The 18,969-nt window shown below is 35.4% G+C and overlaps 2 protein-coding genes across 4 annotated transcripts; both read right to left on the minus strand.

Annotated features, from left to right (window-relative positions):
- Window positions 1–2,590: 2,590 nt before the first annotated feature.
- Window positions 2,591–10,406, minus strand: Girdin (protein girdin). 2 transcript variants are annotated; one of them, XM_043421139.1, is made up of 19 exons: window positions 9,681–10,406; window positions 9,499–9,587; window positions 8,530–8,953; window positions 8,249–8,427; window positions 8,052–8,133; window positions 7,702–7,880; window positions 7,499–7,625; window positions 7,228–7,354; window positions 6,800–7,134; window positions 6,395–6,676; window positions 6,202–6,308; window positions 5,877–6,068; window positions 5,617–5,776; window positions 5,346–5,528; window positions 4,925–5,212; window positions 4,456–4,802; window positions 4,125–4,278; window positions 3,789–4,013; window positions 2,591–3,536 (listed from the first exon to the last, which is right to left on the minus strand). In XM_043421139.1, exons 1-19 carry the CDS (start codon window positions 9,729–9,731, stop codon window positions 3,255–3,257), a joined length of 3,813 nt encoding a protein of 1,270 aa, XP_043277074.1. In that variant the 5' UTR covers window positions 9,732–10,406; the 3' UTR covers window positions 2,591–3,254. The 2 variants fall into 2 exon arrangements, with proteins under 2 accessions (XP_043277074.1, XP_043277073.1); XM_043421138.1 differs by having other exon boundaries at window positions 2,591–3,539; window positions 9,681–10,405.
- Window positions 10,407–12,368: 1,962 nt separating this feature from the next.
- Iru (E3 ubiquitin-protein ligase Iruka) lies at window positions 12,369–17,532 on the minus strand. 2 transcript variants are annotated; one of them, XM_043421142.1, is made up of 8 exons: window positions 17,146–17,532; window positions 16,133–16,291; window positions 15,352–15,503; window positions 15,148–15,246; window positions 14,739–14,899; window positions 14,556–14,671; window positions 14,213–14,310; window positions 12,369–14,030 (listed from the first exon to the last, which is right to left on the minus strand). In XM_043421142.1, the coding sequence occupies exons 1-8, from the start codon at window positions 17,227–17,229 to the stop codon at window positions 13,964–13,966; spliced, it is 936 nt and encodes a 311-aa protein (XP_043277077.1). In that variant the 5' UTR covers window positions 17,230–17,532; the 3' UTR covers window positions 12,369–13,963. The 2 variants fall into 2 exon arrangements, with proteins under 2 accessions (XP_043277077.1, XP_043277076.1); XM_043421141.1 differs by having other exon boundaries at window positions 15,148–15,270; window positions 17,146–17,530.
- Window positions 17,533–18,969: the final 1,437 nt, after the last annotated feature.

Raw genomic sequence — 18,969 nt, forward strand, 5'->3', positions numbered from 1 at the left:
TCTTTCTTTTTCTCTCTCGTTCTCTCCGAACGTACGCTCCACCCTAGATCCTGCATCTATATATAAGCGCTACTGTAATAAAAAGAAAAAACCTTACCCCTGCCCCTCTCCTTGCTTCACGACATATAACAGGGTCTACATGAGTCTGTACAGGGGCGGCTCGCGAGAGAGAAAGAATTAGAAAGCGCAGTACTTCTTTAGGGCTGATACCAAGAACCGAGAGATGACGGGAGGAGAGCAATAAAAAAGGGGGGGGGGAGGTGAAAAAATACTGTTGCCTCCCTTCTTTTTCCGGTGCCCCACCCCCTTTTCTACCATTTCTGTACTTTTTGCGTCTATACGTACGTTCTCGCACCGTTGAATTCTTGATTTTTTTTTTTTTTTGCAATATTGATACGTTTTTTTTTTCAGAGTTACCTACGTATGCAAGATGATTTTCAAGGTAAAATGTTCATCTGCGATTTTCGATAGAAGATTAACGGTGGATGCGAATTCGTTGAAAATTATAAATAATGACACTGTGGGGAAAGTAATTTTTTTATTCTGCAATGAAAATATAAAAATGAAAAAAATCGTTTGATGCAATATAATATGCGAATTTAGATGTGAAACGAAGGTAGAGCTAATATTTTTTTCAGTCTTTCATTTTGGTGAAAAAACTGAATTCGAATCATCATCTCCTTTCCTTTCTACGAAAACGGATCTTCTGCAAGTTTAGTTTTTTTCTGGTCGCAACGCCGCGCACATTTTTGGCGACTTTTATACCACGATTTTCTTTCTTCGTTTTCACAGTTTTTTCGTTGGAAAGTTTCTCTTCCTCCGGGAAAAAGGAGAAAGAGACGAGCTTTCCGCGAGCTTTTATCAATCTTATTTTTGCCATCGCGCCTAACCCCACTTTCTCGCGTGAGTTCTTACATATCCCGCCGGCTACATAACCTCTCTTTCTTTCACTTTTTCTCGGTCTCTTTCCCGCGCGTTCTTTCCTTTCCGCGAAAGGACGGAACTCGAGAGAAAGAGAGACGAGAAAAAAGAGACGGATCTTTATTTTTCGCTGGAGAAAAATACCCCGAGACGTCGAGAAATTCTGCCAGAACGAGAACCGTTAATGCTATATACGTCAGAGTCCGATGTTTTTTGTCTTATAGGGGACGGGGGTGAGTTACGCGGTACCGCAACGTTCGGGGAAAGGGTTGTTCGAAAGAAAATCGAAAGAAACAAACTAAAAGATTCTTCCACCCCCTCCCTCGCCCATCCCTTTTTTAATATTCTCGGAAGAAACCAACAAGGAATCTTGCATTACGAACTCATTAAGGCCAGTGCTATCATTTGAATTTCAACCCTGTGGAATGTTAATGTTTTGTATACGGAACGCTTGACGAATCGAAATTTTGAATTCGAATTTCTTGGTTCAATAAAAGTCAGTTACGGAATGGAATTCGTTGTCAAGTCGAATCTGCCGATCGAAATTCCTCATGAAAATTCACTCACTGCGAAAAAAAACCCCGTAATTATTAATGAGAGCTAAAAATATGGAAATTGTACAAAAATGGATAACGCGTATCTGGTACTTTTAAGATAAAAAAATTAATCAATCCTCTCCGTCGTAACGTGTTTTGATAAAAAAGAAAAGTCACAAGAAATCAACAATCGAAACCGTTGCCTGAATAGTTGAGCCAAAAAAAGTCGTTATCCGTGGCTAAGGTGCATTCGCACGATCGAAAGCTTTTCTTCGTCCATTAGGCGGAACCGGCAAGAAAAAAGGCAGAAACAAAAAAAACTTCAAAATCAAAGTCGTCTTCGTTCCGAAGGGGAGGTTTTTGCGCTAGGCAGACTAAACACTGTATTCCATAGGAAGAATTCCTAGGAGATACAGATTAAGAGAGAAAGAGAGAGAGAGAGAGTCGAGTATGCAAATTTTTTCGTTCAAAGCCTGAGAACTTTTGATGGGGTGAGCGACAGACGTGAGCTGTGGGCAGTTTTTTGACCACGAGAGCGGGCCCGTGAGAATGATGATAAAAAACTTCGGAAACCCTTTCCCTCTCCTCTCTCCCTTCGCCTGTTGCCTCAACGCCCTTATCGCCCTCTCTTTCTCTCTCTGATCCCCATAAGAGCGTCACGAGGCTGCAAGAAGATCGTCGGGCGAATGCCATATACACACAGGTAACGTGTCCTCGTTTAATATGCCGGTGAGGGTCCGCGAACCAAAAAAACACCCGCTCATTTTGCGACGAGCCAAACTTTGTAGATACCTCTTCCACCTTGATTCGACAATTAAATATTCCAAAAGGATGTCAATACATGTTAAGGACGCAAAAAATAAAACATGTAAATACATATACATACTTTTTATCAGCGAACTCGGTTTCCTAAGAAACTGCTTTTGTATAGGCGAAACTAGTTCAGTCTGATATTTATTTTCTCCTACTACGAATAATTTCACTTAGCCTGCACGAAATATCTCGACAAAACTAGTTCGGCGTAACTATTCTGGTAGGCCAAACTAGATTGACCCATCGAACCCGCAGTCCAGAATCAGAATTCAATTCTTATCATCCCAATGAAAACATTCGAATAATTTAACAAACATATATGACTGGGCAAGAAAATTTGTATTTTGCGATAATACATAATGAAAAGAATAATCTTAACTACAAAATGCGATTCTTTAGTACAAATAATACTTGGCTATGTTACTGTTAGATTGAAGCGCAATATCCATATACCTAAATATATATATATATATCTGTATATGTATACATTTGTTTATTTATAATACATATCTTCGGACATCGTCGTGGGCATAAATAAAAATCAGTTCCAAAAAGTCTGTCAATTATTGTAAAAAAGGTAAACTCTATATATATCACAATGTATAAAAAAGCTGCTATTTCTCGTAGGCAGAATTGCAAGATTACGCTATCAAGATGATTGAGATAAATGACTCCGATGGTAATGCATCGACATTTGAATTAGTAACATAAGGGTTTATAACTGTAAGAATCCCGCACGATCAAAGAGAGGACTTTCGATCGAAATTGCGAAATAACGAAATACTCTAGGGATAAGTTAGCGACGAAGGATCGCGGTAAAAATATTCGTGGATTCACATGATTATTCAAAGGGCGCGTTATTAGAAAGACACAGAATGTGATTTTCTCGATTTACCAAGGCGCTAATCGGGGGGCAGTGATCGCAATCAGTCGATTTCTATCGGTATTTATTTACGCCGATATGATTGAGTTTTTGGAAAAAATTCATACGCACCCGTACTCGTACCAAACGGGATTCCGCGTTTTTGGCTCTTTTACCGTTTGAGGCTCTGCTGGAATTTCATCGTTTCGAGTCTCTTCTTTTACTCCCGTGCTCATATTCTTCGATTCGTTTATAACCGCTGATACTTTGTTGTATATTAAAAATGGACGGGGCTCGCAAGGAGGAATTTCCAATCGCGGTGACTGCTCCTGCTGACTCGAAAGACCGTCTATACTCTCTAGACGTCCGTGCGATAAAGGCGTTGACGAAGGCAATTTGTGATCCTGCTGAATTTGAAAATATTATCGTTTTGTAAGCTCACGTCGAAGATTTATGCACTGTTCTAATTCATACGGTCATTAGATCGGATTCGTTTGTTTATCTCCAATAGGAAATTAAAGTGTCGAACAAATATTATAGTGTCCAAACGTTCGAAAAGATTTATTATTATTTTCAATTGGAAAAACAGTTTCTAATTTTTCAAACTAGAAAACCGCTTTAGATTTGCGCGTCATATAAATCGTTGGTTGACTCACTGTAAGAGAAGGCGCCGGAGACCCCAAATCGTCGGTGTAATAAACTGTTCTTCGAGTTCCCGGATGACCCAATGAAAGTGCATCGCCTTCCAACACGACAGGATCCACTAAGCCTGTTACACGATGATCGTCGATACTTGCGTCCGAATCATTTGAACCCGATTCCGTTTCATAAATTTTTCCGCTTTCCAATTGCTTCGAATCATCGGCCCAAGAACGTCGATTCTATAATTACCGAAATAATAAATATTCATACGTTTTCCGGGCGACGTGAATCAGAATTGGACAAGTTTTGTTTAAAGCTCTTCACCGAGAAACGGATTGCTTTTTATTTACCTTCAAAAGCTCGGAACCAGCTTTCCGGATTCGCGATACAAAATTTGCTCCGAATCTTCTGTTCTTCGTCGAGCAACTTTCCAGTTTTCTGTAATGCTCCATTATTTTTTCCTCGAGTTTTTCCTTCTGTCTATACAAGTGATTGACCTTGTCCCTGTAAAATTGATGTTCGAAATTTTCTTGCAAATGATTTTTTTTTATTAAATTTGATCACGATTGGTTTTATTCTTATTTTACAGCTATTTTCCAATGAATTTTAATCCTCAATTAACGCAATTTCGTTCAAATATTTATCAATCAAAAGATAGAACTCATGGAATTGTGAACGTACGTGTACAATTTTTCTTCCATATGATAATGTTCTTTATCCTCCAATGAGTGAGTCAATAATTCGTGATACTGACTAAAAAGCAAACTGATGTGATCCATCAATGACCGTCTATTGCTGTCTAGCCCAGAATTCATTTGCATCAACATTTCGCAGCGTTCATTCAATTTGCTTATTTGGAGCTCCATTGTCGCGCATTTATCATCCCTCGTGCTCATTTCGCCCTGCATCTCCGTTTCTTTTAGGCTCAATCGATTCATTTCGATTTTATTTTTGCGGTAATCCTCCTGGAGATTTCGATACTCGATCTTCAGTTTCTCCATAGCGGTGTAAAGATTTCGGAAATCCTCCTGTGTTCAAATCAAAAGACATAGTTCAATTATAATTGCTTTTCAATTTTGGGCATCATAATTCAGTAGGATTCATTCTAGAAATCGTCGTTATCAAGTTTTTTTGATTACTTGGCTCTTACTTTTAATTTCGAGTGCTCTCCTCTTAAATTATTGAGGCTCTTAACGTGAGTGACGGCGATTTCGTGATCAGCGATCAATGCTTTGTTCTTCGCTTCCAAACGTTCGCAGGATTCGTTGAGCGCTCTGTTCATATTTTTTACATCTCGAAGTTGTCCTTTGAGGGTTTCGCGCTCGAGAAGGAGATTTTCATACTCGTTGTTCAGCTGCTCGTGCAAAGATTGTAGGGTAACTTGATCGTTAACGAGTTGAGAGTGAGCTCTTTGCTGAGCAATACGATCTTTCAAAAGCTACGAGAAATAAATGAAACCATAGAAGCCTCGATTATTATACAACCGTTGATAGGAACTTGTGATGATTGGTAAAAAAAAAAAAAAACAGAAATAAGCTGAGCCATTATTTGTTTCTCTGATTATTATTCACCTCTTCCTTTTCTGCTACTAGCTGCGAATTCGCCAGTTGCAAAGCTGTGTGTTGGGTCGTAAGGGATGTACTTTGCGACTGTAGCGTCGTTACTGAAACTTGAAGTTGAGCTTTTTCCGATTTCAGCTGCTCTGCTCTTGCTTGACTCGTGTTTGATCGTTTTGAAAGGTTTTCTATTTCTCTCTGAGATTAAGAAAATTTTCGTTATTATGATTTCGGTATTACATCTTCGTCGCATAATCAAATATCGCAAAATAAATCAAACAATTACCCTTTGAGTTTCGATGATTTCTTGTAAATTCATGTTAACCGATGCATCGTAAGCAGAAGCAACGACTTTCACATCCGGCATTTTTTCGTTACAATTGCAAGTGGTCTCTGTGACGATCGATGATTTAATGTACTCGACAACCTCAGGAATTTGAGAAATTCTACGGAAAATTGAAAAATGATGATAGATTCACAAAATTGAAAAGCTTTTTAATTCCGTACGAATTAAAGGATTAAAGGAAAGACATTTGGAGCTTTCACCTCTTTAAAATATTGTCAGATGGAAGAGTGAGCAGCATTTCGGCATTAAGTCCAAATTTTTCAAGTACAGTGTACAATCGTTGACTGTTTAGTTTTTCTGCAACAAGATTGGATTGCAGAGTCTCGAGAGTTTCGCGATCGATTGCTGCTCGGGAGTCTAATTCTTTACTTGATCTTTCGATCTCTTGAAGCCTGGAAAAGTATATAAATGAAATTACATTTTTATTTTTTGGTCCAGCGTTATATTTCGTAATTTCGAATATTCAATGATTCCGTCATTTTGAAAAGTAATAAGTAATTGCTTTTACAATAATTGTGTATTTACCTAGTTATTTGCTCGATGTATACGTCTCTTTCGTTCTCGAGTTGAGAGACTCGTCTCTCCAACACTTCGACATTATTGGTTGATGTATCAAGCGCCACGTCTTTTTCCTAAAGAAGAAAATGGAAATAAGAATGTTCCGTTTAGTGCAGTAAAAAAATATCATTTTTGAGGGTCAAATTTTCAGGTATATTACCTCGATTGTTTCGCGATATTTGTAAATATCGCGTAACGCGCTCTCTTTATCTTTTTCCAACATCGCAATTTTCATTTCGAGCTCGGAACATTTAGATTCAGTTTTCTCGGCACTGTTTTCCACATTTTTTAGTCCTTCGAGTTTTTGATTTGCTATTTCGAGTGAACGATCAAGGTCGTCGGCTCGTCTTTGAACGCTTTCGAGAAGTGACTGAATTCTTTGTTTTTCTTTAATAACGCCATCATAATTGTTTTCTAACTGCAATATTTTGTTGTGTTGGATCTGTAAAAACGTATTGGAAAATGTTCGCTGTAGAAAAGTAACGAAATAATCTCACAACTTATCTTTTTTTTTCGTAATATCAACAATCATATTTTTGATGAATATTTAAAAATCATTGCTAACTTGATATTCTTGCTGTTGACGTTCGAAAGAAGCTCGTTGATTTTTTAGAGTATCCTGCAATTTTTTATTCTCCTCCAAAGCTTGCCTGCAGACGAGTTCCAAGTCCGAGTTTTGTTGACAAAGACGTTCGTTTCCATCATTAAGAGATTCTATTTTCAGTGAAAGTTTCTTTTTCTCTTTTTCCAGTTCAAGAACTCGTGACGATGTCTCGTGAAATGAGTTTTCCTTTAGAGTATCGATTAACGTATTTAATCGACGATTCTCTAACTCGAGCTTCAGTGCTCGGGTTTGTGCGTTGTTTGTCAGCTGCTCCGATAACCTGTTGTCGGATGTGTCTGAAAAATGAAGAATTATATTTCATGTTGACGCCTGAAGGACTTACAATTCGGCAATTTAATTATGCTAAAATGAAATTGGCAGAAATTTACCTGGTTCTTCAGTTTCGCTAATCGAGCCAGCTAAAGCTGCTTCTTCAGCTGCTGCTTTTTTCAATCTGTGCAGTTGAGAATTTTCTTCAAAAAGTTCTTGGTATTTTTCTTTCTCCGCGGTACGTTCCTGAATTTTGTCAATTTTTTAAAAATAATACATGTGCTTCTATCTCGTTTTACTGAATATCAGGTGACCTTACAGCGTTTTTATTTGTTCAAACAAACAAATTAATACTGAATTTCACTGCAGAACATTTTTTGTTCAACTCACCAAAGCCATTTCGTTTACAAGCTGTTTGTACTCAATTATTTGAGCCTCGAGCTCTAAAACTTTGTCAGCACGTCGTCTCGATGAGTTCAATTGTTCCTCCAACATTTCTCGATTTTCCATCAATACTCTAAAAAACCGTTTGATTGAAAAATCGAATTTTGGACGAAGAAAATTTGTTCTCAATAACTCTTGAGGGATTTTACCTATTATCTTCACGAAGCTCTTCGATACGAGTTTTGTAAAATTCTATGTCCGTTAGTTTTTCACGATATCGAGCCACTTCCATTTCCAAACGGTCAGCACGCTCGGCTCTTTCATTCACAGCGTCCAATTCGTCTCTGTAGGATTTTGCGGTACGCGCTTCATGCATTAATTCTTGATTCTGAATAAATTTGAAAAATAATTGATAATTGAACAATGGTGATAGTTAGAAAAATGATTAAATTAACATTTATTATTCGAGAAATCACTTTGTTACTTGAACAATGTAAATATTGTATAATTGCAAATTTCTCATTAGAAAGGTTTATCTTATATCTGAAAGATTCTTTACTTCTTGTTTGAGTTTAGCGAGTGACGCTTTATTGTGTTCGAGTTCCTCTTTGCATTCGAGAAGTGCTTCAGTTTTTTCTTCTCTGTAAGATTAGGAAAATAAATAAATAAGTCAATTACGGGCGAAGAATGAACATTTTTCCAGAACAATGAAAAAAGAAAATGATTCAGGTATCAGCATTTATTTTCTGTACTTACAATTCTTGACGCTGTTTTCTGACTTTAGATTTCCAGTCAGCCAATTCAACAGCGAAATGATGATTTTCTTCTCGTTCCAATTTTGCTTGAGTACTTTGAGCCTTCTTTACACCCTCTTCGCTCTCAGGATCAACCGGACAATCGTTAGTTCCAGACATATTGTTAATTACAGCACATTTCTGAGGAAAAGAAAAAATCAACGATTCACACTCACTTGCGAATATTTCAGAAAAAAGGTTCAAGTTTTTTTCATTAAGAGCAAAATAACATTTAAAAAATACCTCTCGATAGAGATCACGTTCTTGTAGCAACTGTTTGATTTGTTTGAATAGGCCTGCCAAATTAGCGTTCTCCATGGAGTCCTGAGTAATAACAATATCAGGTTGATCCGTAACTTGTTTAATACAGTCGACAATCGCCAATTGAGTGTCCAAATTAAGGGTTTTGATTTTTGTAATAAATTGCTTCTTATTTGGACACTGAACAGCGCAGCCCAGCAACAAAAGTAATAATAATCGAGCATCTTGAACGTGCGATTCAGGCTCTTTGCCCAAATTTTCTGTGTCCGGTTGTTTGATTATCAAGTGGCCTAATTCTTCTTCGTAAAATTGTTTGATGTTGCCCACAATCGTTTTCAAATTTTTGGCTCGTAAGGTATGATTTCCACCTGTGGGTACTACACCGTCGTACAAAGGCTCTGGATCACTGAAATCATGTGAACATTGCACATATAAATATTCTGACATTATGTTATTTTGAAAAGTATTTTGCGTAAAATTGTTTGATTAAAAATATTCAATGTTCATGAAATTATGAATATTATTACTATTTCACGACTTTCATGAAAGAATCGTTCGTCACATCATGACATACGTGAATGATTTTGATATTATAGTATTAGAATAGCACAATTAATTTTGTACAAAAAATGAACTAGAAATTTTTAATTATTTCTGAAAAGCTTTTGCAAAAAATTATATATATGAATGATAAAAAACGTTATAAAAATATGATTTCCTGGGAATTGGATAAAATATAAGTGCAATGGTAATGCACTTATATTTTGCACATTATTGTGTTATTGATGTAATGGATACAGTTATATATTTTTCATCACTGTGAGTATGCGACTGACAGTTTGAAGAATTGTAATAATTCAGCACTGTTTTGACTGTACTGATTGGCAAAACAAAATGAAATATTCTTCATTTAAGAAATGGTAAACCTTTTGAAAAACGGTTTTAACTCACATTTGTAGAAAAACACTGTGCAACAGAACACCATCGACCAAATCGTTGTAATTCGTTAACGAGTCTGGGTCTTCCAAGCAGCTGACGAACTGTAAAAAAAAACGAATGAAAGAATGAAAATTCTCGGAACATATCATACTTCATTCTATGACCTAAATTACTCCTTGGTTGCTGAAACTCACCCATGTGACAAGAGGGCCTGCCAAAAATTCGTCTATTTGGGAGGACGCCATTTTCCTGATTTTTCCAACGAACTCGGTATAAACCTGACAGTTTTTTCTAAATTAAATTATCGTTGGCACCTCGTAAACGCACCATTTTGTCAATTATTTGGAGAAATAAACACTGCACGCTGGGAATTGAAAGAAAAACTTCTCAAAAAACAATGTTTACGAAGATTTATCTGAACGTTCCTGACAAATTAAAACATCCGGCGATAGTTTAGCATGAATTCGGTGCGTCACTTTTTTTTTCCTTCCATCGTTATTCTTTTGGCCTTCTCCTTTTTAAACATCGAGCACCGAAAAAACAGCACTGTTTTCACGGTGAATATCCGGTATCCATAGTTTTTTAGAATGATCATCTGTTTAGCACCGAACGAAAATGCTTGTTTTTTGTTTCAAAGCATTGTTTACAGATTTGAAGTGCATAGAAAACGTTGGATTATATCTTGTTTATTGGAGCGTTAGCTTTTCTACCTCGTTCTCGTTTTATTTCTCCGGTAAAAATAACGTTTCTAACTAGTACACGATAATACCAGTGTTTTGCTTTGATCGTATATGGATCAAATGTGTCAAACTTTTATTGTACGAACGATGTAGAAAAGATTTGTGATCGGCGATTTGTGTTGTCGCGTGCGCTACTGTACAGCGCTGTACCAAAGTATACCAACGGCTGTACGTACAGTGTGCACTGGTGCACACTCTCAACGTTTTTTTTCTGGAATTATGAGAAATTTTGAGAAAGGATACTACATGCCGCTTCTTGTTTCAAGAGCACAAGAGACTCGTTAGTTTCAAGAACTACCGGTTGGGGGCATATACGGCATTATATCGATATCTTGACTGTCGATAGATCTCGAACAAAAAAGAAAGCCGCGGAATTTCAACTTTTGATATTATAAAATTTCGCTTTCAGAGTTCACGCCCGGACGTCAAGATGGAAATTCAGAAAAATAAAACCAAGTTTTTTAACTCCCAACTGCCCGAAGGGTAAAAGACGGGAGTTATATGTTTCACTGCGACCAGCTGATAGGGGGGATTTCTTTGAAGCAACTTTTTCTCTGGAACGGTACACTCGTCTTGACCAATTTTTGCTCGTGTTTTTTACCCATGACGAACAGTGTTCTTAGACATATGGCCGTTTTCTCCGACGTAAACTCGGTTCAAATTTTTTTCCTATAGTTTCGAGATAGGATAAATCGAGTTTAAACTCAGATTAACGTTGAAGAAAACGGGCATAAGGCCTCTGGCACACCGCGCGTGATTAGTGATGAGCGATAGCCAATGAGAGCACTACTTTACCACCCATCGTCCGGAAAAGCAGAGTTCTCATTGGCTATATCGCTCATCGCTAATCGCGCGTAGTGTGTCAAAGAAGGCCCAGAGAGGGTTTTTATGAAATAAAAAAAAATACTTGAAACAAAATAAATACATTTTTTTATTCATTTTTCATTTTTTATTAGTAAAAAAAATGAATGTTGGAACAAAACAACATAGAAAAAAAGATGTGTTTTCAGAAAATGATTTATTTTTCAACTCTTTTAAAGAAGTAAATTTAAAAAAAAATGTTTTAAAAGAACATTGAAAAAAAACTCCCGACTAAAAAATTATATACCGTATTGAAAATAAAATGAAGTCGAGAAAAAAGATATGTGTTTCCAGAAAGTGATTTATCTTTAAACTCTTTTGCTTAAGGAAATAGCAGTAAACTTTAAATAGATTGAAATAAAATAGATGAAATATAATTAAGGCAGATAAGAAACCATTTAATTGTTAAGTGCAACTTCCTCGAGATTCGATTCCTACAGTTAATATTGATACATGGTAAGTCGTTTATATACAAAAATGAAAATTTTAATATAATTGTCGAAGTTGAATGATTGTACAAAGAATCAAAGTGATAATAAAGAAAATGTAATCTCACAGAAAACTAAAATATATTGTAAACATAATAGAATTTAGTTTTCATCGGAAGATGTCTCTAGTTCTTATTCAATGATTTGATCAGATTTGATTAGAAATTTGATTCTAACATTCACTTTTTTCTCGACTTCATTTTATTTTCAATACGCTATATGTTTTTTCAGTCGGAAGTTTTTTTAAATGTTTTTTAAAAACATTTTGTTTAAAGTTTATTTCTATTTTCTTAAGCAAAGTAGTTTGAAGATAAATCATTTTCTGGAAACACATATTTTTTACAATGTTGTCTTTTTCTAACATTCATTTTTTTCTCCACTTCATTTTATTTTCCATACGTTATATGATTTTTCAGTCGGGACTTTTTTTTAAATGTTTTTTTAAACATTTTGTTTTTATGTTTGGCTACCAAAGAATATATGTGAAGCATATTCTCCGGAATATCCCATTTTTTTATTTCAGAAAGAAAAATATGACTCATTTATCAATATTTTATATCATGAACAACTATGAAGCTGGATTATGATTACCCAACAATTGTAGAAAATAAATACAGTTACAACACGCAAACATCCCCCCTCCCCTCCCCCAACTATTATAATTTAATGAAATCTTTTCCTTCGAAAAAGAAAAGCTCTTATTCCTTCGATTTTTACTTTACGTGCAGTTTTTATTTTCTGTAAAAATGCAACCTAAAAAAAAATACTAATTTCAATTAATTTTTTGAGACAGTTCAGATTACAGTTTTATTCAGTATATTTGGTCGATCGAAATTATGTCAATAACTCTAGACACACAATTAATTTTACTCGTTCGAATTCATAAATTATATTTTTTCAATTTTCAAGCTTCGAAATAGTCGATTTTTCAACATGATTTACATGTTCCTACGAATTCTATTGTAATTAGGAACTTTCGATGATGATTAGCGAAAAAATAAATTTTCCAACCATTCAAATTTGTGTATTCAATTTTTCGAAGTTGATAGTGGTTTTCCAATTTTCATTTATTGTAATTAAAGACATTGCGAAAGATAGGCTTCGAGAAGAATTGATTTCGTTTAATTCATTCGTTTGCAATGGAAAGTTGGGACTCTGCGTCTAATTCTTCGTAGATCAGGAAAATGGTGTATTATATAATTTTTACAACCTATAATTATAGCTTAAATGTCTGGGTAAGCATTTTTTGCTCATTTATTCGAAGATTTCTTGTTTCTATCTAATTATCCTACAATTATATATATTTATATGATTTGCAGGCAAAAAACTCGAGGCGAGGGTCGATTGAAAAGCTGCTCGATCTCGGTCAACATTACAAAGAGAATTTTCTGTTTAGCATTTGTTGAAAAAATGATTTTTTTTTTAATCCATTGTATATGAAAATAACTTCGTTTGCTAATTTTCGTTTTATTCGATTTTCTTCGCTCCAGTAGAAGACAAATTGTTATCAATGCTTTTTATTCAACGTAGCCTCTCGTTACAGCACGTTTCAACAAGATTATACACAATTTTTTTTTTCATTCGTGGTGTGCTAGTGTTTCAAGGATCATTTATAATGCAGGAATATTCTTCACGAGTTTTTTTCAGTGAATCGTATTGAAAAAAAATTATCTACATTTCCATGTGGTCTGCAGCGATTTGTTTATTTCTATAAATTCAAGAATTTTCCATTTTTCGTTTTAATTTGCATTGATTTTCGGGCCATAAGCGAATTTTATTAGAATAGAGTAACAATCTATTTTCTCAAAGATTCAATAGAATGTGAATGAAAATCTGTTGCAATAAATTGACGAAATAAATAATAATGGAAGATTCACATTTCGGAATTGAAAGAATTTATTCAATCTTGAAATAATCCCAATCGTTCGAGAAAGAATTAGCTTAATAAAAGTTATAATCAATCATTTTGGTCTAATTAGTGATTAATTGTTGGTTGAAAGAGTATACCGAATTATTTTTCTTGTTTATAGTTCTTCCATTATTTTACATCAATGTATTTCGATGTGAAGTAACAATCAAATAAATCATTTTGCTTTTGCTCACTCAGTTTCATATTTCTACCGGCTAAAAGAACTCAACTTCACGGTAGTTTTCAAAAGAAAAATAGTGGGGAAAAACGAAAAAGGAGAAAATGCGAATGGAAAGTTAGGGTTTTACAGACGTGTGCGAAACGCGTTACCAGCCTACAGTACGGGAGCGACACTGTACATATAATAATATTAATTAAATTCTTTCTCTCATTCTTCGTATTTTCTCTTTCGAGTCCATTATTGGACATTTTTCCCTTACTTTTTTTTATATCCTCTTTGTGTTTCAGTATTTTTCAAACTACTCGTCAGACGTCGACGACGACGGCGCTGATGGGGTTCTTCCATTACTCGTTTGATTCGCTGCCCTGGTATCCAGAAAAAAAATAATTATTGTTAGCTATAGGTACTGGAAGTTTCGTTGTTTACATAAAATTAAGAATTTGCCATGTTCCTAAAAACTAACGAGAACAATGATATTGTTTCCATTCGAATTCGTTTCGTATCCAATAATTTCATTTAGATCATTCGAAAAATCTGTAAATTTTACCTGAAAAGGGCCGCTAGACTTGGACCTACAGTGTCGCGATTTGCGTCAGCTGAACTTTGATCCCCTAAACTTTGTCTACAAATGGGACAAGTTCCGTGCTGGAAAATAAAATGGAATGTGAAGGTGCAATGAAAGCTGAAATTGCAGGTTTGTTTTGTATGCAAATAATATCAAATTACTTTGATGGAAAAATACCAATAACACTGAAATTAAAAAATATTTGTCGGCCTTACTTCCGGACCGATTTTCGAAAATCCCACCTTCACCGTTACAAATCCCATACTTTGTATTCAATTATTCACATTGGAAAAAGGAGATTCAATGAAAGGTGTGAAAAACTCACGAGTTCAAGCCATGGTTCAATGCAGGGCGTGTGATAAATATGTTTACACGGTAGTTGTCTAACGAGCTCAGCAAGAATGAAATCCTCCCAGCAGATCGAGCACTGGAGCTTGATATCTGTAAAGCTATTAATAAACGAAAGAACGAAAGAAGATTCGATCGAAATAAATATTACTCCACTGACCAATTTGGTTTTGTGATACGGTAGCAATTGGAATTTCATCGATTTCTTTACGAGGCAGAGGGGGTGGTCCACTACCATCCATTTGGTTGAGCAATTGTGTTACAATCGTGTCCAATCCATCTCGACCCCAGACGTAGTCGCCAGGATTTCCCAAAAACAGACTATTCATCGTTTCTAATGTTAATACATTAATCGGTCGAGATATGACTTTTTTTCGAGTCCACTATGAAATTCATGGATGAATAAAAAACGATGGTTCAAACATTTTTTTGTCCTGGAACTGTTGATTTTTGGAAATACAATTTTCATTGGCGATCATACGAAGAAATATCCATCGAATCCTTTTATCTTTGTTCTGTATTTTTTGTGTGTTCCTAATTGATAAATATGTAATTCTATAGATACGCACAATGGTTGAACTGGTCCACCTTGCGCAGTTGGAAGATGAAGTCCAAAGCCGGAAAGATTTCGAACAAAATTTTCCACCAAATCCTCAACTAGCACATGTCTGGTTGGTCGATGAAGTTGCATCCTGTGAAACATCGGAGCTTTGCAATTTGTTAAAAATATTTTTTTTCTGATGATTCTATGAAGACGGTTTCTATGTCATTACGTTGTGCGATTTCTGCGATCCAGATTGTCCTGCTGTCCCTGGACTCCTCTTGTTCCCTGTGAGGCGTCACTACCGTTTGATGATAATTCTGCTATTTGTCGAAGTGGTCCCATTACATCGAGAAGCATTCCAACTGTCGGTGTTTGTACCAGCTGATAAAAATAAGCGAATCGATAAGCATTCTTTAGAAAAAAAATATCAAAATGAAGTATTTATCGTCGATTTTTGGATGTTGCACAAATTTATGGTATCTCAAGAAGAGATTCCTTTTCTTTTTTCTTGCTTGAATTTGTACGTCACCTTTTTCAGTTGGTCAACTCAAAATTTTTGAAAAGTATGTTTAATGAAAACAGCCATAACTTCCATAATTTTTAGGTGCAATTTTGTTATTCACGATTACAAAAAAAAGCGTAATTAAAATTTCATCACTGCAGGAAAAAGAAAAACTGATTTTCTAATCCAACGATTGGATCACGTATTTTGAATGCAGTTTTGCAGAATTTAATGTTACTACAGTTTGCATAGCCAAAATTCAACCAAATTTCTTTTATTTTTTCACAATATTCCAATTATCAATTTTTTTTTTCTTAAAGTATCCATTAAAAATTAGATGCTCCATGGAGAGCTTGAATTCGGAAGTTATTGATCATAAAAGGCAAATAGAAAAGTATTCGCTCATCAACAAACGTAAACTTAAATGGTATTCAGAATTTTAGTGTTATCAAGTCCACGCGATTATGGAAATCATTGTGGACTTCGTTATCTTCTTATTTTATCTTACGTCGATGTGGAGATCACTCAAATCGTCTCCACTGATCTCTATGCTAGAGCTATGAAGATATGGCCTTGAATCTGAGTTGGAATCATCTTCCATATCTTCGCTTCCTCCTCCTCCCAATTGCTCTATGAAACCGGATGTGCAATACGGACATGTGTAATCCTGGTGGCCATAAAAGGTCGTTAGTTTATTTCCTCCAAAATAATTAATCAATCGTGAAAAAATCTTATTCAATAAGCTTTAATAATGCTTCATAGAAAAATTCTAGAAGTATATAAAATAACATATACTTAGGGATTAGAAGATATTAAAATAAACGTCAAAGTTTTTCGAAATAATTTTGAAAACATGAGAACTAACAATTATTGATAAAAAGTTAGTATGAAAACGGTTATTTTTTTTTTCTAAATCGTAGATTTCTAGAATAAAAGCGCGATTGTTCTTATCGACCTTATGACGCAATGGAAAAAAGTATGTGTTTTCACATGTGCGATGTGAACACGCACACTAGAATTTGATTGAACGAATGCAAAACAAATCGGTCAATTCAACGTCATCAACCAAGATCACGAATTTCCGGGTTGTGCGACGAACAAAACATTGATAAATTTTGTAGTGTAGAACGATCGAGAATGTTGAATAAAAAACACAGTATGAATCGAGATATGTCCCGAGGTCCCGGAAAAAGACAAAGTAAACTGAAATTCAGTCAGACAAAAGTCACAAGACGATTGTGAATGTAAAGAGTAAAATTGGACGAACGATTAGATATTTCAATGCGGAGTCTCGAGTAACGAGATTCATCAGGAAAAACAGCATACTTTACTATTATTCGAGAGAAATGGATAGGTGTACACATTAACAAGTAGATCGTATGCGTGGGAGAAAGATGGAGTATATTTGACGAGATGGTCGTGTGATTCACGCATGGTACGAAGTGACAGTTTATGGGAATGGTTTCGAAAATAACGAAAAAAATCACAAGTTTTGACGTATTGTACGAGGGGGCTACTTACAGGTAGCAAAATTTCAATTTCAACACTGCATTTGTGACAAAAAAATCGGGACATTGGATTCCCCTCGACAACTGCTTCAGCCATGTTTTCCGTGAAATTTTCTTTTCTTTTTTCTTCTTTTTGAGGTATTTACGAAGAGATACTGGACCCACACGAACGCGAGAACAAACCCAAGATCTAACACCGACCCGAGAGAGGATTCCTGACGTCCTATAATTTCGAACCTCTCTCGCTCTCCCCCTCTCTTCCTCTTGCTTTCTCGCACACACTCGTTTTTCCCCACTTCCGAAAACTCGAGATTTTGCACTACTGTCGAGGCATTATTCTCATTGACCACGACGCATCAACGCGATACGTATATACGAAAATGCATGAACACATTGTGTTTCGCGTATATAAAAAAACACGACAGACGGGGCTTGCTATCTTCATGTCTAGAACAAACGTATCACGCCATCTATTTGTAGTTCCCGAAATGATAAAGATTGGCGGGGAATTTGAATGGTGAAAACTAATGCTTTTCAGAATTCATGCTCGCAACGCTGCAATCGTGAATGCCGTTGCATAATAATGGCAAATAAAAGATGTTAATCTTTATCGCCTATCCGTTTACCGTGTGGTCATATCACAATACTAAGAAAAAAAGTAAGAAAACAATTGAGTCAGGTACAAGTGATAAGGCCCCAAGGAAACGGCAAACGGGAGAAAAACAGTAAATAAACGAAAAGAAAATTGATCATTTGCCGTTTCCTTGGGGCCTTATCACTTGTACCTGATCGTTTGTTTTTAATGTTTATCAGCTTCATTGGACCAGTTAGTTCTGCCTACAGATTACATGCAATATCTTTTAGAGAACATGATATTTCATGCCGAATCGAAGATTGCTTGAAGTTTGCATCTTTTTTCCTCATATTTTTTTCTTGCACATTGAAAAAAAAAACTTGGTCGATTTCTTTCAAATTTTCATCTCAATTAAATTTTCATTTTCGAATGTTTTCGTTAAAAAAATGTTTTAACTATGAAATGAATTACTCGATTTCGTTTTTTTTTTGCAATTTTAAGAATAAAATCTTTTTTTCTACGATGATTTTCTTTGAATTAAAAAAATGAAAGATATTATATATATTTACATATTTTATGTCTAGTGTGATCGGGATAAATTACTTTTTTCCGTCCGTTTTTATACTTTAATGAAATTTTTTCCATTTTTAGTATCCTTTCTTCACATTTTTTCATGAAAAGTCGTTATTTTTTTTATAGAATTTTGATCCTAGTGTAATCGTTACCGAATCATTTTTCTTCTATGTGTTTTGATGATTATATTGATTTTTTTTCGGCTCTACGTAAATAATCGTATACGAAAAGGAAAGACATACTAGTCTTTTTAATAAATGGAGAATCGATCTGAAAAATTTAGTACATAAGAATTCAAACCTTTGGCGCGTCACCTTCTAGGTTAGAAATCTACAATGTTTTATATTCATAATCAGAATTGTGTGGTATCAACCTCGAGCTGGGACTTAATTGTTGTGTCGAGGATCGTTCACGTTGAGTTTTTCAAAAAACGAAGTTATAACAGGTCTTCATGGATTAGTAACAAGTTTTTTATTTAAAATCTTCGGGATATTAAAAAATAATACGGATGAGATCCCTAAAATATATATTTTTTAAACCAGGATTTGTGCTGTGGCGTCTCATGCCATCCAAATACGCGCGCCATTCACGGTCATGCGACCGCTGGCACATCAAGAGACGCGGTAGCGACTCGACACCAAGTATTAAAAGAAAAAGCAGCGTGTAAACAAAAAGTCAGTGCAAGCCCTG

Source organism: Venturia canescens, chromosome 6, assembly GCF_019457755.1.
Source record: "Venturia canescens isolate UGA chromosome 6, ASM1945775v1, whole genome shotgun sequence".
NCBI classification, from domain to species: domain Eukaryota; kingdom Metazoa; phylum Arthropoda; class Insecta; order Hymenoptera; family Ichneumonidae; genus Venturia; species Venturia canescens.